Genomic DNA, 26,568 nt, shown 5'->3' on the forward strand with positions numbered 1-26,568 from the left:
TTTTCACCACGGGAATAGTTTTTTTTTTTCTTTTGGACCTCGTAGCACGCTAACCCCAGTCGCACAAAGGCCTGGAGAAGCTCTCTCGCCGTGGCTCGCTCATAAATTGGATCCAGCTGATGGGCCGAGAGCCAGCGGCGGTGGCTGCGCCGTTGTTCCTCCAGCAGAACGAGACAGAAAAGAGAAGCGGCACTGACTGAGTGACTGCAGCTCCAGACAAGGGTTCAATTTCATGGCAGGGAAGGTTTGTTTACACACAAAGTCATTCAAAAGTGCAGTACAGAGCAAAGGGGTGTTCAAATGACATCAGACTAAGCTTAAAGGGCGATTCAAATGAGCAAAACGCAGATAATCATTCTAAAGTTCCATACTTTCAAAATACTTTCAGCCTGGATTTAAACACTTTCACAGTCCCGGCCCGTCTTGCAGCTTCTGGAAGAATGTACAGGAAACACAGCCTCACCGTGTTTAGTCCTGACTCTGGGACCAGCAGGAAACCCCTCCCTGGTTTATATGACTCCAACATGTCAGAGAGGTACTTTGGAGAGACTTGTTTTTGATATATCCCTAAGCGACAGCGCGAATAATAATCAAACAAGTCCAAATCTTCACATATTTATGCCAACGAAGCATTAAAAAAATGAAAAGCAATTTCGAAATGAAGAGAAGGGATGAATGGAAGCGAGATCCAAACACCAGATGAAACAATTTTGAAGATTTGGTAATTCAAATGTTTTTTTAGTTTTTAGAAGACTAAAACTAGAACAACATTCACTAAATTCCCAAAAGACGGCCTGTATTTAAATGAGTTGTGGAAACAACACCGAATCATTGTCATTAAATGAAACATATTAAACCAGAGAAACCAGTTTGAGTAAAAGCTGAAGTGGAAGTGCTTCATTGAGAAGAATAAACAAAATTACATTTAACTACACAAAACCCGTCCCAAAGTTTAACAATCCAAACATGAGCGCCTTGTGTTTATGTACTTCGCTATTTGGACACAGTAGCCCTCACTTGAGCAACCCCACAGACACTGAACTCTCGGCCCCCATTGACTCCTCAATTTAAGCTGCATCACCATGTATTTTATTGACCGGGACCTCTATTTACCCCCCATCGGAAACCCGCACGCACTCTCATTTTGTCATTTTGTTCTGGAGCCGGCGCTGCCATCATTTAAAAAAATTGGCCTGGTTTACCCCCGTGGAACAAAAGTTGAGCATTTTTCAATCAGACCAGAATGTACTAAAGCTGAAAGCAGAAATAAAGAAGCTACCAAAGAAGTAATTGTTATGGGCTCTTTGCCAAAGTCCTTCAGGGACTGGCAGTCTGTGTTCTGTTAACTATTGCTCTGATCCAAAAACATTGGTGCACTCCATTCGGTCCTTGACACTAAAAACATGTGCATTCCTCCCCTTTACAGTGGCTTTCGGATTAAAACAACCTCGACTCATTAATATTAATATTCTATACAGGTTTACTCCATTTGATGAAGCCAATTCCAATGAGTTAACGTTCCCTCTTCACGCTATGACAACATCTAGCTGTCTTTAGTGTATTGTTCAAAAACTTCTTTTACCACCTTGTTTGCAAACAGTAAGGCTTAGGCAAAAACCCTTGTGCTCACGCGATACATCTGTTTGGTGTATGACTCACCCCTGAGGCAGCGGGCTGTTTCGTGCTGACATTTACCGTCAGAAAATCCCATGCAAAAACAAATGTTTAAGATAGTAAGAGCCCGGTTTGCATCTGCGGCCCCTCTCCCCAGGACCGGGCCCCCGCTGTGGCCACCGGGTCATGTTTCAGCATTGCTCCAGATGAGATTTCCCGGTGACTCTGGCTCTCTTTCTCACTCTGCCTCTTTCCTTTTCCTCCTCATTGTTCTCTAGCTCTGTATTACCTTGTATTGCATCTCGGTTCCATGACGTTTATGTCATTTCTGTAGTTTCTCTATCATTGTCATAATGCAAGAGGAGGTTTGTGGCCACTGGATGTTTACCTGACCCCACAAAAAGCAGACTTTTCACGCTATTTCTTTCCTGAAGTACATTTCCAAAAGGTGTGTACATTTGATGATGATGTCTATCTAGGCTTTGACATGACCTTACTGTGGTTGATGGGTTGACAGCAGCTGAAAACATCTGGATTGTTCGTGACTTGCGATGTTTGATGGCGCAGTGCTAACGGCTATAGGAAAAATGCATTAAACAGTGCCACAGAATTGTCCCAGAGAAGCCAGCTTGCTAACTGTCCACATACGTTTGGAGCGAACACCATTTCTCCGTTTTACTCCTATGTTTCTGCCCTCCCTCCCTCTCTCTCTCTGGCTTGGCGCTCTCCACATCCCCCCCTGTCTCTCGGAGGGCTGCGTTGGCAGGTTTTCTTCACTTCGGGCCCCGCTGCTGCCAATATTAGGTTTCAAAAAAGTCTGTGTTTTGGAAGCGCGCGCTCAGAACCGTATGAAATGGGAGTTTTTAATAATAACACAATAAAGGGGCAGAGGGGGCCCAGAACGCAGCGGAGAAAAGGATATGTTCCTTATTGAAAACCGCCAACTTATGAGAATCTCCTTAACCCGCGTCTTATGTGGGGCAAATGGAGTTCTGTTTAAGAACTTAGGCTCAAACTATCGGAGGGGTGTTTACACGCAGGACGACGCTGCACTAGTATTTGGAAGCATCCGTGTTTCAGAATGTTATTGGCTGTGCGTACTTGGCCCATTGGGAGTGTGAAGAGCTTACATACAGACTCTGCTATCCCCATCAAAAACATACACAATGAATCCCGGCATCTTCATCTTGGCATATGCCCGTGCCATCGAGGAAGAAAACGGCCCACTGATGGAACATCCTCATCATTGATTATGTTTATATTTATGTTTTCTTTGATCCTAATTCTTCAGCCAACTTCTCAGTGGTATCGGCATAAAAGCGGTATTGAAGAAATTCTACTGTTTAGTCTTGTTTGGTCTTGATCTCGGCCTCATGGCAATTAGAAGGTCAAATATTTTAAAAGAGGGAAAGTTTGAGAAACCTGTTGTCTTGATATTTTTGTAGCATACATCAAAACAAGGTACTGTGTCTAAATATTAAAGAGCAGTTCTACATAAGGCCCTCTTTTGTGCAACAGCGACCAGAGCTGCAGGGCAAAGGCTAAGTTTACGCACAGGCTAGCATGCTAATCGCCTGGAGGAAGACAGTGTGGTCGATCAAAACCAGTTTGACTCTAAACATCATGAGAATTAGAATGAGACTGACTGCAAGATTGAAATGAAATGTTTTTGATGAGGCTTTGACACTACTAAATGGTTAAAACCCCAAAGATTTTGCATGATATAGGCCCTTTAAAAGAAAAGTCAGTCAGGCAGAATCTGTACCACTGTCTTTTGCCATTGTGCATGTTTGTGCCTGGTCTGACTGCAGACTGAGGGCCACCTTGTGTAGGACAGACCTGACATCTCCCCGGCGCAACTTCACTGACAGACACAATCAGAGAAAATCCCTTTTCCCTCAGCAGCCGCTAATGGAATTACAGAGCATGCAGACGAGCTGCACGCCTCCTGTATGTGTTCAGTGTGACAGAACACTCTGACAGTACGGCAGCCTGCAGGGGACATAAAGAGTGGCAGGGGACACGCTTCATGTTAGCTAAAATTACAACTGATCTAACAGTGTGTCCAGAGGAGGATGTATGCTTTAGGGAGTCAGGGAGTCTCTGGTTTATGCTTTTTGTTGTTTTATTTTGTCTAATACTTCATGCAACTTAAATACTCATTTTCAAATATATTTGAGTATTTCTGAAAAATACTGAAATCTAAATCATTTATTTAAAGGGGGGGAGTTATGCAAATAGAACCTCTTCTCATCAAAAACATACCTGGAGCTTTGTCTCAAGCCACTATTGCACATCTGTCAGTAATCTTTGATCATCTCCTTGTGAAACGTTTCCTCACCTGTCGAGCTCTTGCTCAGCTTAATCCTCACACTGAGAGGTGAAAACACTAGCCTTAGCTTCACTACAGCTACAGAGCCACCCACACTTTTTCTTTCATTCTTTATCGAAACAGCTGCACAGTGAAGTGGGAGCAAGACACGTGCCGTGAGAGGGGCTTATTTGGGGATGGCGAAAAAGATCTGGAAATGAAACTACTGAACCTTTTGTTTCAGCCATTTTAGATGAGTGGTTCTCAACTGGTGGGTCGGCACTTTAACGTGAATCGCAAACCTCTCCCAGAAAATATTTCTTTCAATATTTATGTACAATAAAAATACAGAATCACTACTGTTAAAATGACTGTTATTGGGTTGTTTTGACCATAATTTTTTTTTAATTTAATGCTCATACAGCAACAGTTTTGAGTAAAGGAGAATATTTTACATTCAACAAGTCTAAGTCGTATTTGGGTCGTGGCTTGTCATCCGAGAGTGATTTTGTGTCCCGACACCACACCAGTGGAGAACCACTGTTTTAGTGTGTGTCAAAACATTCCTTGCGCTGAGAGAAGAGGTTGTATCCCTCTGGCGAAGCAGCAAGTGCCTCAAAATGACAGAAAACATTTTTTGATTTAAAAAGAAATCCTATTTTTTCTGTAAGTACACTGGCACCTTGGAGTCTGGTTCATCGTTTATATTTACATTGTTGTGGGATTTTTCGTGAAGAGGGAGAAAACTGTATATTTTTGGAAACCTTATGGCATAAGCAATGAGAAAAACAATGTTTCCATTTACACTGTGCGATCTTCATGTGCATGTTGCTGTCTAATGATGAATCTATTAATTGTCAAATGAGGGCTATGGGTGTAGAGCTTTGTATAATCCTTTGTCTTAGTACAACCTCATTTTCATGGTTCAGACCTTGATTCTTCATTGCTTAGTCCTGGCCTTATTCTGTTTCCTCCCTGCTTTGTTCTTGCGCACCATTGTTTATTTCTGCCAATTAACATTTCATTCAGTCACAGCACCGCTTTCAGAAATTCTGCTTCCCAAAATACAAATAAAAAACATCTTTTGAGTGTCATTAATTTCCAACAGACACGCGTAGAGAACTGAAAACGTCCCTGAGCTCCTGACATGCATCCGCTGATTAGTTCAAATACCTGTCATTGTCCATTTTTTCCAAACACTGTGATATAAGCATATTTTCTTGGAACAAATGAGTATGAGTCTGCTTTGGAGAACTCTGTGTCAGGAGTTTGTACAATCGAAGAGCCATTGTTCACACCTTCGCTTGTCGACAGTGCCCACATTCGCAGACGTCTGAGGCCTAAGTAGAAATGTGAAAAGCACAAAAGTTTCTCTGTAAACTCTGTAGACCCTCCGTCCCAACGTCCCAGTCCTGATTAATTATTGAAGGCGTACTACGGACTGACGGAGGAGTAGATGGATAGTTTAGGACAAGCTGCGGTTCCTCTTGAAGAGTTCGGTCCAACTCAACAGCGGGAAGACATGAAAGCGCTCACTTTTGTGCTGACTCCAGGCCTGTTCCCATTCTTCTTCTGCGCTCTTTGAAGTGTCAGTGTCCTTCATCCTAATCTAACATAGAGGCTGGATTTCATGGACCCACACTATGACTAATGCCGGTCCCAGAGCGCGGCGTAATTGGGCCAACTCGGGGTCCCGTACAGAGCTTTGGTGTCAAATTTGACGTTTTGCTATCGCGTTGAAGAAAGGAGCTGTGAAGGCGCAGCGCACTGATATTTTTAGCCAAATACAAAGTGGGGACAACGCCAGCTCAGGGTTATTACTGGAAAGCCAGCAAATCACCATGAAACTGGTTTGGCGTTAACCTTGTGCTGCAAAAGTTGTAGCGTCGCAATCATGGAGCGGGAGCATGGGCATCGCAGCTGATCTCCATGGTAACGCAGGACAGTCAGCACCATACTGGGGGGATGACAAACCGCTTTCCATGGGCTTAAAAGTCGGCAGAAACAGATCAATATCCATCTCTGAAAGTTTGAAATGACATCATTAAACCAAATTGCCTTTTTGTCCAGCAGCACTTCCACAAACACTTCCACTGCATCGTTTTGCCAGAAGACTTTCATACACCACTTTGTGATATAGTTATTTTTATGCTTTAAGATGTGGCTGCATTTAGTGCAGTGCCCCTTGGTTGTAGTCATTCCTGTCGCCTCATTGTGACAGTTAAACAGTGAGAAAGGCAGGATAGATGAGTGGCTAGTAGCTTTTTCAGTTCAGGTTCACTTTGACTTAATTTGCATTAGAAACGTTATCCAATATGGCGGCGAGTGGTGTTTATGTCATGAGACTCACAAAAACGACCATCATAAGTGGGCAGGTTCTACAGCGGAGCTTTTCTGAATATAATTAATTTGACCAATTAAAGGGACTATACCAGATTTTCTTTTCCAAAATTGGAATGAAATTTGATTTGTCCTCTTTTAGTAAACACTGTGCAATTAAATATGAAGCATTTGTATTTCATTGGCTAACTTAGACTAGTTTTCTTTCTTTCTTTTTTCACATTTCTGTGAACGTGACCCCGAAAGGTGACCCTACAAGTTGCGAAAAATGCCTGTAAACTCGTCCCTGTGAACAATCAGGATCCTACTAATATATTAGGAAAGTTAGGAATGAGTTTGGACCAAAACTAACATTTTGATTTAGTGGCACTGGGTTCGTCGTTTTTAAAGATAATTTGAAATGCAGCTGATTCTTGTATTGACTTAAACAGTTCATACAGTATTTCAGTCTTTTCTCAAGTTTTAATGCTCCTGGACATGCTTAAATTAAATGAATCAATAAAATCTCTATTTATAAACCTAAATTTCCAAATCTGATGTAAAAAAATGGGATTTACATATTTTCCCCCATATTTTTCTATCCTGTCTCACCAAATCTTCTGTGTTTACATTTTCCATTCATTTAAACCTAACATTCACAGCTCCTCTTGCGCTTTACCCCCTTCTGCCGACTGCCCCAGGGACCGCTCTCTTCCCGCGCTCCGTGGAGTGATCCATCCCCCCGGTGGGACCCGACTGCCATGTTTACAGAGCGCAGCTGAAATGCACCTAACACCTGCACGCTCGGTTAGGAGAGCCGCAAACAGACACCCACGTTTGAGTTTTTTTTTTTTTTTAAACGGGTCACAAGAGTCCACATTACAACTCATTACAGCTTGTTTCCTCGCTGCACTGTGCCCAACCGCTTTCACGGGAAACATTTGCAATTCAGAGCTGTTGAAAGAGCACAGATTGCATGTTATTCTGCGAAAGGATCCGACTTTAGAAGCTGTTTGTACATAATGGCGACTGGTAGGGGTCCTGCCGATGCATGTGTTAGGCAATTAAGTCACGTGGCTAACGACAGCAGTTGAAATTAGCATGAATATTATTATCATTAAAGCTGCACAATCTATCGCAAAATCACACAGGCCTTCCATCTGACTGAGGTTTACACGTATTTGTCTAACAGTCTTAAATAAAAGCACATAGCAGCTTAAAAAAACATTACTTTAGTTTAGTAATATAAGTATAGTAAGTTATACTTTATTAATCCCCGTAGAGAAATTCTTTGTCTGATTTGACCCATCCTCAAAGCCACTGGGGCGACCTGTAGGAGCAGTGAGCAGCCAGTGTAGAGCGGAGCCCGGGGACCCATCTCCAGATGTTGAACCAGGCTAATGGTCAGAAACACCTGGCCAGAGGATCAACCTATTGTACATGTTTTTTAGCAAGTGCTTTATTTGGCATTGTACATTGCAAAACAAAATGTCGTTCAGGTGCTGTGTTAGTCCTGAGCCGCTGCGACTGAGCGCCGCCATAGTGGGCCGACCTGAGCAGCATGCTTTTGGAGGTGGGGAAACCGGAGCACTGCCTCCTCTGAAACTGTGCACCGCCTCACGGGTTTGTCCCTGTTTCAGAGCGTGGTGTCCTGCACTGGTCAGCTCCTCCTTCCTCTTCCTCCTGCACAGCTCCCTCCGCTCCACAACAGTCTTTCACCATCTTCTAGGAAGAGCGTAGCAGACAATTATAGTCTGTTTTATTCTCCAGTAAACATATTTCCCAGAGCAATAGTAGGAACAGAAGATTTGAGTCTCGCCCGGATACCTCCTTGTTTGTCCCTTTTTTTGTTTCTTGTAGCACCTCTTGTGATGCCTCCACTGTGCTGCAGGTGTGGGGGGTCTTGGAGCCTCTTCAGTTTTACAGAAAAAGAAATTTGTTGGTCTCAAATGTCTTAAGCGCATAAGCTAGCTGTTTGTTTACTTTAAAGAAGCGAGATGCAAGTTGGTCATTTTTATGCTCACTACTGCCACCTCAGGTCTTAAGCGTAACTGCAGGTTCTATATTAAGCTTGTGCGTGACGGCACTTCGGACCCGAATGAACACCTTTTTGAGTGACAGTGCAGGATTTTAGAGGCAGATTTTTTACGCTGCAGTAAGAAATCCCCTGAACCTCACAAAAACACAGCAAAGATGTACAAAAGTGAAACACAGAAACTAGTTCCTTCTTGGCCTTGTTTTGATCCTGATTTGGAATGTGTTTAGTGAAATGTTCTCACATATTGGACCTTTTCTGGCTGTGTTTTAAATAAAGATATAACCTTAGATCATGGCTAAAAGCGCAAATGTCGATCTTGTATCTTAAAGGACCTTTAACTGAATTGATTTTGCATTAGACCTGGACTTGCACCTCTTTTCACTCCGCTTCAAAGCTACTACTTGTCCCTCCAGGGCTGTGAAAGTGCAGAAGGAAAGGTGTCAAACGGCAGCCATGTATTTTCAGTACTTATCTTTTCGCCTCCAACATTTTGGTGAAGAGAGACGTTGTCGTTTTGGAGAGTTTGTGCGAGCCATGACAGACTGACACTGACTTTTAATACTTGATGTTTTGTGTGTTGTGCAGGAGCTGTCTGGCCTCCCGCGATCCGTACTGCGTATGGCTGAAGGCTGGAGCCTGCGCCACGTTCTCGCCCGGATTCAAGTAAGTGCCGCCGCATCGCTTCTACCTCCTGATCACTGACAGGTGTTGGAAAAAATGGGAGAGGAGACTATGGGAGTAAGCTCTGTTTGAAACGGCGCTGGTCTGAATCTCAGAGGCAGGCAGTAGGGTTTTCACAAGGGAACAACTTTGTAACATGATATGAAGTTCTTATATAAGAGCGCTCTTCTAAAATAACTTTATATTCACAAGGTATAGCTATAGCCAACTGCAGTTATTCTGAGTTATAGGCAATTGTTAACTGATACTTTCTGAGTTTCGACTTGGATAAATGCTCTGTAACGGCGCTTGAAGTGGTATTTCTAACTTCAGATACGAGCAGTGTGTCTCAATGATGAAATGAAAACTGAAAGAACTGAAAGAAAACCACTGCAGCCGTGTGATTGATCACAGCCAAGGGGCTGCTAAATATGAAATGCCAATGACTTATCTAAGCGACAGGACACATTAGTTGCTCACATATGTATAGGCAGGAGCACCAGGGCCACCAAAACTTTTGATGTGAATCTTAAAAAGGCTGATTCTAGACTCTGCACAGTTAACGCCACAATTAGCGAACATTTCACTCTAACTACGGTGCCTTGGAAGTTTCAACAGTGGACTCAAAGAGTCATTTTCTGCTGCAGTCAAATTCTGCATGCTCTTGTTTTTGTAGCTTCTCAAAGGTGCGCTGTACACGGGGCGAGCAGAACGTTTTGAACAATACAATGTTATTGTCATTAGAGTTTACATCGCTGCCTGTGCAAGTCTCCATCATCAGTGACGCTGCTAATCTAAGATATGTGACTAGGGCTGGGTCCTGTTAAACAATACCAGTATGGTATCGGAAAAAAGATACTACTGAACTAAAAACATGTACAATAGGCCAGGATGAATGAGAGTGTGTTTGAGAGTGCAAGTGCAGGACGACGGATGGAAATTAGCCCAAGGCTACAATCCGTGTGGTGTGCAAAGTACCGAAAGCATGTACGGAAAAAAAATATTATAGTATCTTTAGAGACCAAGTTTTGATGCTGTTGGTTCAGCCTTGAAGGAAGTGACTTGGTTGTTTCAGCTCCAATAAATGATACAAGTTTAAAAGAAATGGTATTTCCTGGAATAAATTAACAATATTGTTCTGTTTTCTGGTTCTAGATGACAAATATTTTAGAATAGGTTTCAAAAAAAGTTTGGGTATCGGTATCTTAAACCAGGTATCATCAAAGTAAAAAATGTAGCGGTACCAAGCTCTATATGTGATTTTGAGATCAAAATCAGGAGAAGACAGCTTCTGGTGCTCTTTTTTACAATCATCATGGACTTTTTAAAACATTGGGATCCTGGTTAACGAATGGTCAAGAAATAGAATTGTATTCCCCACCATAACAACAACAGATGAAACGCTCATAACACATTTCATTGTCCAACTGTTAGCCGTTAGCATCTCATAACCTTCAAATGGGAATTATCCCTGTAATAAGTTTCCTGGATCGTAGCATTAGCGTTCATCGTTTAGTCACACCAGCCTTCTTTAGTGAAAACACAAATGGAACACCATATTCCGTATAGAGTTTTTTCTGGAGTTAAGTGTCTAAAGCGTGTCTGCCAGCAAGCGGTTCTTCTGTTTAGTGTTTCTGCTCTCCAAGTCACTGCCATGAGAGTATCTATAGTAAGTGAATAGTAGTGTAGTAATTATGGCGTGTTTATCATTTGAAGTGTGAGGCGTAATGAAGGCAGTAGTCTACATGGCAAGTGATGAGAGCACAGTGTAATACAAAAAGGAATCTCCCCAAAAAAGTCATCTTTGGCTGGTTTGAATGCGGCGCAGATGTTCTGGAACTCCTAACACAGTCAGTTGTAATTTAAGTGTCGTGAGAGAGCGTTTACACCAGACAAACTCATTTATAGCTTTCGTGCTCCGTGTCGCCGTGTCTCGCTGCAACACGACTAATAAAACCGGCGCATTAATTTCAGCCCGATGTGTCTTCCCTTTTACAAAATCCCTCTAATTACGAACCCGCCACGAGACAATCCCTCGCAGATTCCTTTTTAATCAAGTCGCTCTGGCAGGAGGCTGCAGCGCGGCTAATTCTTCTCCCGCCGACGGGTGCCAATTAAAGGCATGAGCCCCCGCCCGCTGCGTGGTCAGTGGGAACGCGCGTGGGCAGACGGGGCTATATAAAGACGGTATTAGCGCCGTAGCTTAGCGTCGCGGCGGACACATTTGTATCTCCGTCAATATTGTGCAACCGACGCGGGAGCCGAGGCAATCATTTTCATACGGGGGTCGTCTGGCGAGATGTTAAGCCTTAGATTAGTCCTCAGGTAGTGCCGCGTGAGGTTGGACTTTACTTTTAAAGTAAGTTGGCTCTGCTCAGTCCTGATAAAGTCTCAAGACAATGTGCTAAAGTGGTGCAAAAAGCAGGTGCAGTTGACATTTTGCTCCCTCACACACACTGAAAGGCCACAGCGCCAACTCATTTACGCTTTAGATTTGCACCACTAATGATCTGAACAGTAAAGAATAGTCAGGTGCAACTTTAAAATCGAGTCGTAATCGTAAAATCATGTGCTAATTTTGAACAGTAGGAATACAGTTCCATTACTGTTACTGTAAAATAGCACATGATGTTACAATTACGACTGTAGGCTTTGTAAATCAGGCCCTTTGTGGTTGAAAACACTACACCGACAACATTGTGTTGTAGATGACCATGAGCAGGTGGAGTTGCGACAGGTGTCCAGTGATGGCCACACCGTGATGTGTCCTGTAAGACTGAAAAAGTGTGTCCAATTTTTAAGGTGACCTTTTCAAGCCGATCAATAGTGTCTCCAGAGTCAAATGGAGGAAGGATGGACTTGTTTGATGAGGATTTGATGGGGAACAGTTTAATCTTTGCTTGGTAATGTTGTGTTGGAAGGATAAAGAGCTATCTTGACAAATTTCCAAGTATTTATATTCAGTAACTTCTCTAGGACGGGTCCCTCTGAGGTGGACCCTTAATGGCTTATGACCTTAAGACACAAATGAAGAGCTACTTCTCTCTACTGCAAGGACTTTATTGCTTCCTACAACTATAGCCACTGCTGGGGCGGGTTGTCTTGTGACTAGAGGGTCGGCGGTATGAATGAGAGTGAGTGGTTCCTTAATGTAAAGAGCTTAGAGTGTAATGTCGGCAAGAAAGCTACATATAAATGTCACCTTTTACTTAGTTTGTTTGGCTTTACTGTATGGAAAAAAAATCGAGCAACACAGCGGCCCAACGATTAGCTCTCGGGCCTAAGACTGGGTGATCCTCTTTGAGTAGAATTTGTGTCTGTAGGTTCCCCAGTTTCCCTAACCTTAAAACACAGTGTGTGCATTAGGTTTCCCTCTGGGACCAGGACGTCCCTGACAAAGAGATGCTGAAATCTCAGTGGGACTGTCCTGGTTAAATAACAGTTAAAGAAAGGAAAAAACTGCAAGCTTTAAAAGTTCAGGTAAAGAAGCTTTTCTATACTCTTTAGACTTGGACTTCGTGGTAGCCTATACCCTTTTCTTGTTTTTCTGGCTGTACTTTTAGTCTTCCATTTTAGGTTTTGCATTGATTTGGCAAAGAGTTTTTTGTTTTTAATGGTTCTTTGAAAGCCAGAAATCCCCCGTCGCAGAAGTTGCTTTGAAAAGTTTCCCACGACAGATCAGCCCGAGCCCCCATGCCTTCCCGGTGCGCTTTGTTGATATTCAAGAGCTAATCCAAAGTTCAGCAGTGTAGCGGTGTCAGCGTGATGAATATCTTAACACTTTGCAATAAAAAAAAATGCTGCTCCGTGCCGTGGGACTCCAACATCTATCCATCATGCTTATTCAGGAGTGGCAGACCTGCGTGGCACATTACAGTGGAGTACACGCTCAGCACACTGTGGCAGGGACTTGGAAACATATAATTGAGGGCTTTACTCTGACTGGGTCTCAATGTGTTGAAGTATTTATTAACTGAGCTCAATAAGTTGGTTTGGGCAGTATTTTCTATGTTGAAAGGCTTAGTTCATATCCTTATTAACCTTTTCAAAAGGCCAATCACAAACCCAGGGGTCTCTGCATTGCAGTTGTCTGTTATACGTCCCACTACTTTGAGACTTCCTTATGTTAAGTGAAACGTGTACAGAGATTCCTTCTAACCCTTCACCTCATCCTTTTTCTATCGATGTGGTGAACGGCTGTTATTTCTACAATGAACTTAAACAGACTTACTAACTTTGTCATGTACTTGTACTGCCTTGTGTATGTGAACGAGTAAGCCAAAGACAAATTTCTGCCACGACTGTGTATGATAGACAGTCTATTCTATTCTACACATCAGGGGCAGGTTTCTTGGTGGCAGGCCAATTTTCTTCCTCGTCAAAAGGATCAGGGGCCAAACCTCCCAATCGTGGCTCAAAGGAAAGCACGGCTTTCTACAAATGCCAGAGCTGTACATCATAAATGTCCTAACGGGGAGTTTTGAGGGAAAATGGAAAGCACCGGACTGAATTTTCGGGATTTTAGAGGACTTTTATACATATCAGATATCAAAAAGTAGTTTGACTAAGGGTTAGCCAGTTACAGTCCTGCGAGAGAATATACAGTATGTACGTAGTGATGGACGATTAAAGTCATGTGACATTTCAACAAAAACATTCAGAGCTTCAGAGCTGCTTCATTCTGTTTGAACACTGACCTTTTGTGAACAAACTTAGTTATTGCAACTTTTCATAAACACGACTGAAGCACCGACATGACCAAATCGATGTGAGCAATACAGGTTTAAAACAGGCGTGTGGCGTTTTGATCATTCGCATAAAAAAGTGGATATATATGGATAGTTTTTAATGATTATTCCAATCATGGACCAATAAATAGTAAATGTAAATTCTTTGTAATGTGGTTCTGTGTTTCTTGGAGCTCCAGTGGGCGTGGCCGACTTGGACACCTGCTGCTCCGAGGCAGGACATCAATTTCAACATCAATCAAACTTTGTAATTCATTCAGCCAGAGTTAATTTACTGTAAAAGTTTGTTGTGGATGGCGCTCCTTACGTTTCCCACGGCCAGGCTCAAGGTCAAGGTCAAAATACAGTTGACACTGCCCAAAGTGCTGTACATGTTTCAGCGAGAGACACAAATATATATATATATATATATATATATATATATATATATATTAGAGGTGGGCCGTTAACGGCGTTAACGTGCTGCGTTAACGCGAGACTCTTATCGGGCGATAAAAAAAATATCGCCGTTAATCTATTCTCAAAGCTGGGTTGGGAGCTGGATCTATACACTGCAAGCTATGATGACTTTCACCGTGATATTTTAAGGTCAGCACACATTACACGACTTTTATGCCCAATTCTGGACGCACAGGAGAAACGTGAGTGAATATAGCGTCTCCAAAGCGACACTCAGAAGCAGCGGCCAATGACAGAGTGAAAACAGACAGAAAAACACCGCAGCCCCTCCGTGTTCACTTCTCTTTCAAAACAGCGACATAAACATCTCATTTCATGGCCACAGCCCCACACGAAACAGCCCCACACGAAACAGCCCCACACGAAACAGCGCAACTTTATCACCAAAAGTTCACGAGAGCAGTTTAACCGCAGCACTTACGGAGTTTGGAGACGGCCTTTCCAGCTCCTTTTCTCCGTTAGCTTCTCTTTTTCCGCTCCCCGGTGTCTCCTCCGCCTCATGTCCGTTTCCTTTTCTTATTAAATCCAAAGAAATACGTCCCGCATCTTCGTGTTGTTGTCGTTTATCTCCATTTTGACAGAACTATCGCCAAGTAGTAGCATTAGCTGCAGCAGCATGGGCTGTTGTTGTGTTGTGATCACGTGACACTGTTGACACTGTTGACCAATCAGGAGACGCGCACATGTTTCCCACGCTCGAGGCCTATATGTTCTGATCTGGTTAATAAAAAAAATATAAATAATGATCTGCCCGTAAATAAATACTTGGGGATTCCTGCCACAACTGTCCAATGCGAGAGACTTTTTTCTTTAGCAGGTCATTTTGTGCAGAAGAGGAGATCTAGTTTGTCACCAGAAAATGTGAACAAGCCGGTCAGCCTGAGTGACCGGTGGAAGAAAGAGAAACAGCTTGGACTGATTGACTCAAAGCTACTGACTGTAAACAGTTCATCAGGACCTCGTATATCGGTCTACAGCTCAAAATTCATATTTAACTGAATAAACAGTTTGTAAACACGAGTGCATTTTATTGAACATGAATTATTTTCATCACCAATTATTATAGTAGAACGTTCTCATGCAGTTTGTGATGCATTTTGGAAACAGGAGATGAGCCCCTGGTCTAACGCACCGCCTGACTTGAGAAACTCGTTCTCAAAGACTTACTTTTAGTCATTATTTGGGTAGCACACATATTTTCGGCAGAATTCAAGCGAGCCATTTTAATCTAGATTAATCTAGATTAATTTCAAAATTAATCTAGATTAATCTAGATTAAAAAAATTAATCTATGCCCACCTCTAATATATATATATATATATATATATATATATATATATATATATATATATATATATATATATATATATTTATATTTATATTTATATTTATATATATATACATGGTAGAAATAAGCAATAACAAAGAATGCTCCACTCAGAGTCGTGCAGCTGCATTCTGTACTCGTTGCAGACGATGAATGGATGCAGCATCAAGACCGGAAGCGAGGCAACCAGTCTGCGCCATCGGATGCTCCAACCACCACCAACCACTCACTCACTACATTCGCTAGGCTCCCATCCAAGTACCAACCAGGCTCTTCCCTGCTAAACTTGGGCATAGCAAAGGTGTTATTGTATTTTAAAGAGTGCATATTGTTTTGGGTTTAGAGAGTATATAAGCCTATATTTTTGTATAAGAGGGCTATGTACTTTATTTCAATTTACTTTTACATATTATATTTTTGTGAAGGTGTATCTAAATAAGCCAAATTTCCTAGGAAAGCTCACCATTTTTTTTTTTTCTGAAAGCGGCTATAGGTTTTACAGGCATTATTATTTGAGCAGTTTACATTGTTTTTTTTCTCAAAGTTTCACAATTACACAGTAATGGAAGCATGTGAATGTCATTTCTACTGTGTTGAGCTGGTGACTTTCAGATACACCCAAATGTTTGGTAACAGTTTAAAATATTCAAAATCCCCCAATTCCCTTCAACAGTACCTGAAGCCAGAAAGCACTGTAAGTCATGTGTCCTGTGCTTGCAGATAAGCAGACCTAAGCTAATTTGCTAATGCAAGTAGCGTGCCCTTGGTTTAGTTTAATTATCTGATAGCTTAATACAACCTGGCCTTGTTTACATGCAGAGAAGCAGCATTTCTTCTCCCCGGAGGCAGTTTCGCTCCTCCGTGAACTTCTTTTGACATGTGACCTTACAATTACTACATTTCCACGTCTCTCCTGAGCAACTTTTTTTGGGGCCGTTTTTTTTTTCCCCCCTTCACGTCCTCTCTCTGAGCCTGTGATAAGAAGCAAAAGTAATGTTGTGCCGTGCGTTTCAATCTGGCAGCAGCGAGGCCGCTCTGTTTGGATCAATGGCTAAGGAAGATGGATGGGTCTTTGAATGGAGAGACAGATAGATTTAAGGCCCTGGCACTGCAGCTCTACGGGCTGAAGTACAACCTGCCTGGTTTTCTCCTCCGCCCTCCCGTTTACGCCGCTTGTAAACTGCACCGAATTTCCCAAAGACTTGACATCCGACCACTCCCGGAACAGCGCCTTCTTTATTCCGCGGCCATCGTTTCCTACACTTAGCTTTGACAGCTGAAATGCGAAGGGCAGGAGCGGCTTTATATCGGCTTTTTGGGCAACATGATATCCGAAAGAAAATCTCCCGTGAGCACCCTGTCAGTGTGTCAGTTTTATAAGAGAGAAATGTGAGCTATTGTCTTTTTACAACCCACGCAATGAATGTAAAGGAGAACAAAATCCTTGGTACCGGAGTCAGTTTAATATGTGTCAATTACACAAAGTTCAGTGGTTAAAGGGACTATACCGAGTTTGAAAATGTTCAAAATGTTCACCACAACTGCCTCTAAACTCCTGCACTGTCACTCAAAAAGCTGTTAATTCGGGTCTGAAGGGCCGCCACGCACAAGCTTAATATAGAACCTGCAGTTTACGCATAAGACCTGTGGTGGCAGTAGTGAGTATAAAATGACCAACTTGTATCTAGTCCAGGGGTGCCCAAACTTTTTGTTCCCGAGGGCCAAAATGAAAAAGTGCCTAAGGGTCGCGGGCCAAACACAATATCAGCGTGAGACACATATAACTGCAAATAATAATAGTTACTTTATTTCTCTTTTGGTATACATTTGCATTTAATTCTATCTATGCAAATAGTATGCTACAAAAGCCAAGTTTTAGTAGAACAAAATCAATTATTGTAGCAATATACTGCAACAACACCACCTGTACTTGCACTACCTACAGTGACTTTACCTCATTCATTTATTTAAGTCAAAGAAAATGCCATATTAGACCAGTTTGAAAGTGTCAGTTCAGCATTAATTATTTTATAAGTCATATATGTCAACGACCTTTGTAATAAAATTTGGAAAAATGGGAAAGTTGATGCTACGACGCTCTATGACTGACAAATACCAAGACATCAGAACAGTGTTACCTGAACTTTGTGAAAGGAGCGCCCCCAATTTGACGCTGGTGGCCAAAAAGTGTACTGCATCTATATTTGCCATTGAGAATGAATGGGAGAGAGTTGGTATTAACCTAATTGTTCCGGCCCCCCACTTTGGGCACCACTGATCTAGTCCCTTTAAACTACTGAATCAAAAAGCTTGTATCAATAATAAGTAACACATAAGAGTATTCAGACTGCTTATGTAAAGTAAGAAATAATGGAAAACGTCATGTAGTACTTTCAACAGTTAGTTTGTGTCATCTCCTCACTCCGCTTCACTTCTGTGTTTTTTCTTAATGGCATGTGCTTCACATTTGTTCACAATCTCTCCATGAAGGTCTATTCGCTCGATTGTTTGATGGATTTTTAAGGACGCTACATGAAGCCTTTGTTAGTGACTGTTTCTGTTGTTTGCCAGTGGAAAGCTCAGAGAAGCTGGTTCATCACGATGTTATTTAATGGCTGATACAAAGGCATTTAACGTCAACGGCGGCTCTGTTTGTCAGAAAGATCGTCAGTTAAAGTTATATATGTTGCCTGACTGGAACTGCAGGGGCCCAAAAAATATACTTTGAAAGAAAAAGCTACAAGCCTCTTCCAAATGAATTCATCTTTTGTACAAATGACTGTGTGTTTACATGCCTGGCCAAACAGTGGTTATTGTCACAACAAACCTGTGCGGACTACTGACTGTGATATGAATGGACTGAGTGTTTTGATAGTTTCCTGAAGTGGGTCTGGTTTTAAGATGCGAGATGTGAGTTTTATGTACTTTTGGAAGTATGACATCAACCTTTCCTGGGACTGCAGCTATAAAAGAGTACTTTCTCCTAAGTTCTTATAATTTCATTGACAAATAAGCCTCAACCTTATAACCTGGCACATGACATTTCTCACTAATGTCTTTTGTGCATAGTCCCTGATCATCGAAATTTAATCAAAATGGTATTGCTAAATGTACCACTTTAAATCACGGTTTGGGCCGCAATCATCGCTCTTTAACTTTTTATGTGTCATTTGAAGGCATGAAACATTACCTATTATTTTTAATAGATTTGGTTAACATTATTGAGAGGCCTCTATCGATAAGGTGATTTGGGGAATGACTGCTTTAATGCATTACTTTCATAAACAAGTAGGTTTATGGTTAGTTTCCCAGATGAGTGACGAGGTAGAACAAAAGTCTTCATTTCTTTTAATTTGTTCTGAGCCTCTGCCCCGGTCCTGACGACAGTTTTGTGGATACTGTAGTAGTTACTGTACAACAGAGGCAAAGTAAACCACTCTCTAGTTCTTCTAGAAGATCGAGTTGCTGAGGAAGCCTCTTGAGGTGACAGCCCAGTACAGATGACACCGTCTGAACCTTTGCCTTAGGAACTCCTGCGTTTGTTTCCCAGTGGGGACGTTTATGTGGAGTTTGTATGTTTGTATGTGGTCGGGTTCTGCGGTTTACCCCGGGTCTCCAGGCCCATCTCCTAGTCCTAGTTTTACTCCTTATGTGCGTAGTCAATGGGAACCATATACAGTCATTTGGAACTATTTTATTTATTTATTTTTTCGTCCTGTTCACTCCCTTTTCATTGGGATCCGACGGCTAACCAGCATTTGGTAACGCTTTAGAATAGTTCCAGGTGAAGAAAGTACTTAAACATGTAAGTACAGGTACTCTTACAACGTGTAACAAGGGGGTCAATCTGTAACAAGGAAGTACAAAGGGGAACAATGTGTAACAAGGAAGTACAAAGTGTCACAAAGAACAGGTACTCTTACAACGTGTAACAAGGGGGAATAATGTGTAACAAGGAAGTACAAAGTGTCACAAAGAACAGGTACTCTTACAACGTGTAACAAGGGGGAATGATGTGTAACAAGGAAGTACAAAGTGTCACAAAGAACAGGTACTCTTACAACGTGTAACAAGGGGGGGTCAATGTGTAACAAGGAAGTACAAAGGGGAACAATGTGTAACAAGGAAGTACAAAGTGTCACAAAGAACAGGTACTCTTACAACGTGTAACAAGGGGGAATAATGTGTAACAAGGAAGTATGAAGTGTCACAATTGGGAGCAAGGTGTAACTTTGTACTTCCTTGTTACACATTGTTCCCCCTTGTTACGCTTTGTACATGTTACACATTGTTCCCCCCGTTACACATTGGTAGAGGACCTGTACTTACATGTGTAATTACTTGCCCGTACTTACACCTGGAACTCGCGGGCTGTATTCTAAAGCGTTATCCAGAATTTCCCCTTACAACTTTTAGTGTTGCATAAGTCCATCCATTTTCTTTCATCTTTTTTTTTTTTTTTTTTTGAAGATTAAAGTCCTGTATGATTGTAGTAGTGGAATGAAATTTGACGTGTCCTTCAGCATATTGTAAAGGCAGACATTTGTGAAATAAGATCTGTGTGCACTGTGCTTATTAATGCAACTATTTAAAGTTTGAAATACTTCCACTTTCATTGAATGCAAACCACAAAAAAACAAAACAAACAAGCATCAGGCCTTGAATTGTTCCAAACAAGTAAAACACAGGGAAGAGCAGGTCTGAGTGAACTCTCCAGTGTAACAGGAGGAAGGGTGGTCCTTAGAGCTGCTCGCTGACATTTGATTTATGTGTCTGAACGGAGCCAGCAGCAACAGGGCAGAACCCGGGAAGAGCTGGGCCGGAATGTTGCTTCCAAATGGAACCATTAGCCCACTGATACGAACGGGGAAATGTGGAAGGATTAGCAAAGGAGCGTGGGGGAAAGTCGCAAAGGTGAACAAGTGGTTAAGAGCAGACGAGAAAGTCATCCGCCTTGTCCCAGCGGCGAACATCTGTTTCTCATGAAGATGCGTGCGGTAGCTGCAGCAGCGTCTCCCTCTTTGTTCTGGAAAAACCTGGGATAAACCTGCAGCCGACTCACTTTAATGGCTTTTCCATCTTGACATAAATGTATCCCAAAATGTCACTTTTATGGTCAAGCGTTTTACTACTCAAATTGAATTGTAATGGTTTGGACGTCATTGGGATTAAGTAGGTCTAAAATTAATTGGCGGAGGATACAATATTAAATAGATTCCTCAATAGATACCCATTTACATAGTGTGATTCTCATTGAAGACATTAAACTTTGTTTTGTCTGATACCATGTGTTCATTCAAACCAAAAAACATGAAATAATTCAAAATATATTTTAGATTTTAAATTCTTCATAATTGCCAGCCTTTATTCGTGGCACTTTCTCAAAGAGCCTGATAAGGTCATCATCTGAAATATGAAGTCCCTTTGTGGTGACGATATCGTGAAGCCCATTGAGAAAATGTTGAACGCAGTAATCAAAACAAAAGGCGGCTCTTTGTAACGTAATTCCATATGAATTCAGGGAGAATCTACAACGGAAATAGTCTTGAAGTAAAAGAAAAAACAGTACATTAAGTTTTGATATATTTCAAATACTCGGGTTCAGTATAGGGTCTGTTTCACTAGAGGAGAGGAGACTGGCAGTCCAAACGACGTCTCCGTAACTCGGACTGATCGCATGCATACAGGCCCATCTCACCAGCCTGGAGACTAGATGGAGAAGTTAGTTGCTGCTGGTCTCTGAGCCGTCCTCTGGAGATGGGGCGAGTCTCCAGGTAGTCTCCATGAAAGCAAACAGGTTTGATTTCAGCGCAGACTCTGTGTTCTCAAGCAGTTGTGGCAATGTTGCAAAGACTAGATATTGCCCTCAACCTGTGAGACTTTAAAACCTAAACCAGTTACTGTTTGAGACTTTTTAACTTTTGATTGTATAATGAATGTATCGCTCTACTTTTGAATTGTAACCGTACAACTTTTCACTAAATGTTGGCATGTTTTGTTACTTTCCTTGTTGTTCTTTTGACCTTCTGTGGTTTGTCGACTTTTACCAACCTTTAGTTTGATTTTGATCAAATCATGCTTTGATCTGGGATATCAAAGTTTTATTCTCTTTGAACCTTGCTTTCTTTAAAAAATAAAATAATTTAGCTTCTTTTCATCCTGGTTTGTTTGATCCCATGACGGTTTTGTAAACCTCCTTCCTCCGAAGGACAACACGCCTCAGCAGGAAGAGCTGGTTCTCTATGGGTAATATGTCTGCCCGAGTCTCACTGAAGGATGGACAGTCCGGCTGCCCGGATATTCATGATCATGTGTACAAGCATGTGCGCTTTGTGTTGGTGCACAGATGTTAGTGTGAGTCGAGCCTGCAGATCCAGCTCACTGATGTGCAGCACGGATCGTAGCTTTAGTTTGTGAAGATAACGTCGAGGTCTGGGCTGAGTGGTGAATCTGCCACAGGTAGGTTTAGTGGTTTAAAGAGGGGGCAGCACACACTGTATGTTAGAGGAATTGTTAATGAAGGACACATACGATTCCGATGGATTAATGAAATAGAACTAGGAATGTGGATTGGAAAATAAAGTAGAAGCAATTCTTGAAGGAGATGTGTAAATAAACTTCTGCGAGCTTCATTCAGTTCAGTTTTGAGTCATTCTGTTGTCTTTGTCGTTTCTGTAGCGCTCCCATCAGTACTTCCTGGCTCATGTTGCGTCACAGGAAAAACTCCAAACTGTCCTCCACATTTTTAAAGTCCATAATTCAACACTGGATTGGTGCTGAGCAGTTCTGCGCTCAATGTGTGTTCATCACCCCACTGTGCGATGAAACAGAAATGTAGTTTTTATCAAGTCATTCCCTCTGCTGCCTGTGGAGGGAGCTCTCAGCAAAGCCCTGATCAGCCCATGCCCATGTTTCATAGTCACAGTTTTGTCCTTAAATAGACATTATTTCAAACTATAAAGTGTACAATATCAATGGGGTTTTCCAGGCCCTTCATACTGTGAGACAAAGTGCTAACCATAGAAACAAACTGAGCTGTTGTAGTTGTTTTTTCAATGACATACTTACTGTTCAAAGTGAGACGCTGCAGGTGAATGGCGGGAGAAATGACATTTAGAGATTTGAATTTTAAAGTTTTGCTGGGTCATCCCACAAATCTAAGACATGATTTAATAAAGCTATCCATAACGCTATCTAGATCTTGTTTAGTTTTTGGATGAGAGATGAAATAAAAAAAACCTTTCAAAATATTGTGAAGTCCAGGACAGTAAAGTGTGGAGTCTGTAGGAGCTACTTAAGTGGAGATGTTGTTTGCGAAAACAGGACCAAGGTTTAGTTCAGTGTATTGCAGTCTGGTCAAGAGAAAAAGTTGTTGTTGATGTTAAGGGAGAAAACTAGCCACAAATCTAAATAAAAATCAGTGTTTTCACCTTCCAGACCTTACATTTGAATGAAAGCCGTCAGGAGAAAAAGGACACCCAGGAGAGAGGATCCGCAGGCATATTCTCTCTTTGTTCTGTTATTAAATATAGCAAAAGTTTGCTGCTGTCTGTTTTTGAGTCATACATAATGCATTTGACATAACCATTGTCGGCAAAACAAAAGACGCCCAAGGACAGACAGGGGAAGATGGACAATGGAGCAGGATTTCCAACGCAAAGAAAAATAGTCTCATATTCGAGTCCAGCTAGTCGTTGTGATATCATTGTAATTATTTTTTCTTCCTTTATAAAAAGAGGAAATAATGTGACTTAAGTTGCATTTCAATGGCTTGTTTCGAGCACAACAGGTTTAAATGTACGTCACTGTTGAGAGTTTTAGCTGGTTTTGCCCGTTAACATCGTAGTGTTAATGTCAGAGTAACAAAAAGACCAAACTTAGCCTGTGCGATGTTTATTTGATGTTTTGTCTCCTTTCCTTCCTGGGAGAGAAATATACAGGCGCATTTTTACAAAACTTTAGGCCCATTTTCACAAAATGAGGTTTTCTTTAAACTCTTGAAACAACATCTCCACTTTGGTCGCTCCTCCAGACTCCAAACGTTCCAGTCTTGTACTTGACAGTTAGTCTGAAGCTCATTCAAGAACTGAAGATCAAAAATCTGCTACAGTGTCAATACAGTATCAACAACAAATGAACCTGATTGTTTCAGTGTTACCATGTAAGACCGAAGTTTGCTGTAAAGGAAGTTTTTTTTTTTTTTTTTTCCCCAATTTAGAGACTAAAAAGTTCTGTAGTTCTGTAGTCAGGAGCATCAAATGAGTATTTAAAATACATTTAATGATACATCCCAGCATTGGTTTTGTGACTTCAAAATCATGTCTGTTTTTGGTTTAAGCAGTTTCACTTTCCACAGTGGGAATGTTCAGTGTTAAAAAGAAAATACAAGCTTTTATCTTAAGCCAGCGCCATGCTAACAAATCAGCGGCACTGTAATTAAGGCAGTTTGAGTGTTAAAAATAGTTATGTCAAAAATAAAATGTCCCTGTGCTGCCGAGGAAGAGAATCTATGTAATAATAATAATATTTGCATGATGTTTTCTTTTCAAGTGTTAAAATACAAGTTCACGTGAAGTTCAGCATGTGATTTCTGAAGTGTACGCTGCAGATATTTGGTTGCTTACCTCCGATATTACCAAAATATTTGCTCATGTCCGAATAGCAGCCAGTGAAACTTCAATGTACCGCATTAATCTTGGCGTTTTTCTATCGCTAGATTGTGACATCGGCTCCGAAAGCAATATTCTCTTAACTCGTATTTTATAATTAAACTTCACAAGCCAGGTATCGATCGCGCTGCCCCCCCCTTTACACTTTATCTTGTTTACAAACTTATCTGCCGCGGCTGATTTATAGCTCCCAAAGTTAAAGTTGAAAGAGCGCAGCGGGTTACGTGAGGTTGACTCATCACAGCATTCATTAAGTTGAAGGACAGTGAGCCAGGAACAGCCTTTCAGCTCCGGAGGGACGGATCGATGCGGTGGCACTAAGAGCACGCTGTTATTGACAACGACTGAGCAGCCCCAAAACAAAGTGAGAGACCAGTTATTACCAAAGATCGAGTCTGTGCGTTAGAAATGCATCTGTCATCGCCCTGAACGTAAATGATACGAGGCTCTTTCAAACTGGGCCACTGGCAAATGCTCCTGATCTTTGGTTTGTGTGAGTCAACAGCAAACAGATATATTAGTCCAGAAAATGTACGGCAAAAGAGCACTATGATTGAGGACAGTGGAATAAATATGTCATACTGCAACCAGACGTGGTCAAAGTACTTGGATTACTTGGATCACCGTTCAAATGGGACTGCGATGGAAGTAAAAGCAGTAAAAGTTTAAGTTCTGAAATACTTGCTTTTGAAAATATTCAAAGCAGAAAGTACAAAACCGTTTTAATTGTGTCTGAATTTGGTATTGCGTCATCACAGCGCCCCCTGCTGTTCATGAAGTGTGCATTTTAAAGCCACAGCAGTACAGCGGTAGAAGGTCCTTGGTTCGGTTCCCACCTGGTCGGGGCCTTTCCGTGTGGAGTTTGCATGTTCTCCCCGTGTCTGTGAAGGCTTCCTCCAGGTACCACTAAAAACATGTACAATTGGGATGAATGATGTGTGTACGTGACTGAATGGAGGTGGGTGACTTGTGCCATGTGAAAAAGCGTTTAGAAATAAGCTTCCATTCCAAAATGAACCAAAAACAGTTTCTCTGGTATACTCTGTCTCTGAGAGGGGTAAACATCTGTTCACTTTATTCCAGATTGATCCCAGCATCTTAACTTTGCACCAAGTTGTTTATTCCAAAGTTTTGGGAACGCCGTGGCATCACTGAGCTTTAGTTAGTAGCGAGTAGCACTTTTTTCAGTCTTCTTACCAACTGGGTTCCATTGACTTCAATGATGTATTTTTCTATTTGCAAGGCAAGAATCTTGTCCTTTTAGAAAGCACATTTCTTGTATATTCAGTATTTCCGACAGTTTTCGCAAGGAAGATTTATTTGGGTTACTCCCTCAGACATGTCGAGGAGATTGTCGTTGCCAGCTCGTAAATTGTAAAAAAACATAAAAATGATTTTAGTCTTGGTTCGACTAAGAAAATATAATCATATCCAAGACGTGTGGCAAAACAAGCATCAGATCAGACAAAACTCTACTCCGTATGAATCCATTTAGTTTCATCTTTTCCTCATGACACAAGTAAATAAAAGCCTGAATGTGCACCTAAAGCTTCAGATCAGTAACTAGTTCCGCTCATATTGGTGCCGGCGGTCAGGGGTTCGATTCCTGGACCCAAAGCCAAAATAAAGGAAAACCAAACACCGAGTTATTCTTGATTCTTTTAGGGAAAGTATTTGAAATGCCGGTGCTCGTGCTTTTCCCTGTGCCATTTGAAAGACGGTGTGCTCGCCTTGAAAAACAAAACAGACGACAGCGTGTTTGGATCGCGTTTGTTCTGATTGCAGTATTTGAGCTAGAAAAAAAAAATACAAAAAAAAACGTCTTTTGTGAGCCAGAAATGAAGGAACTCTAATCAACTTTGAAATGAACTGGCAACAGCAAGACGAGGCTGCTGCGAGGCTGTTTCATTGAGACTTGGATAAGATATTACACTTTTCCTCCTTTGTTAGGACACTGTTCCTGACACATTTCTGCACACTATTTTCTTCTCTTTATTTCAGGAGAGACAGAGAAGATAACACTGTGCACGGCAATTATTAAAGCACTACTAAGTGGCTTGCGCTGAGAGCTCCTCCTGCTGGTCCCTTTTGAGAATCGCACTGTCGCAAACCACCACCTCAAAGCTTCCTACGGAGAACATAGTCAATATTCTCCAGGGAATTGTCCCACTGTCTGACACACAAACACGTCGTTGTGCGTGGATTGTCTTGATATTGATATACTTGATTCCATTGCTTTCATTTTCAACCTGAAGTTAGCCTCGTACTGGTCCATAAGTCAGCATTTACGCAACTTACAAAACAAGACAAGCTAACAGTTAATAGCACACATTTAGCATGGTTAAAACTAGACTGGTGTGTGGAGAACCAATAGCATGCTAATAGCGTCTGCTAGCATTATGGCAAACACTATACAGTAGATG

At 41.7% G+C, this 26,568-nt stretch overlaps 1 protein-coding gene across 2 annotated transcripts in view; it reads left to right on the plus strand.

Moving 5' to 3' along the window:
* Positions 1-26,568, plus strand: part of sema6cb (semaphorin 6Cb) — a 266,790-nt gene that overhangs the window by 204,071 nt on the left and 36,151 nt on the right. For both annotated transcript variants that reach the window (XM_079561863.1, XM_079561864.1), the window contains exon 18: positions 8,868-8,945. In XM_079561863.1, coding sequence (XP_079417989.1) covers positions 8,868-8,945 — 78 coding nt within the window. The remainder of the gene's footprint in view (positions 1-8,867; positions 8,946-26,568) is intronic.

The sequence above is a fragment of the Gobius niger genome (genome assembly GCF_951799975.1).
Source record: "Gobius niger genome assembly, chromosome: 8".
Lineage (NCBI taxonomy): Eukaryota > Metazoa > Chordata > Actinopteri > Gobiiformes > Gobiidae > Gobius > Gobius niger.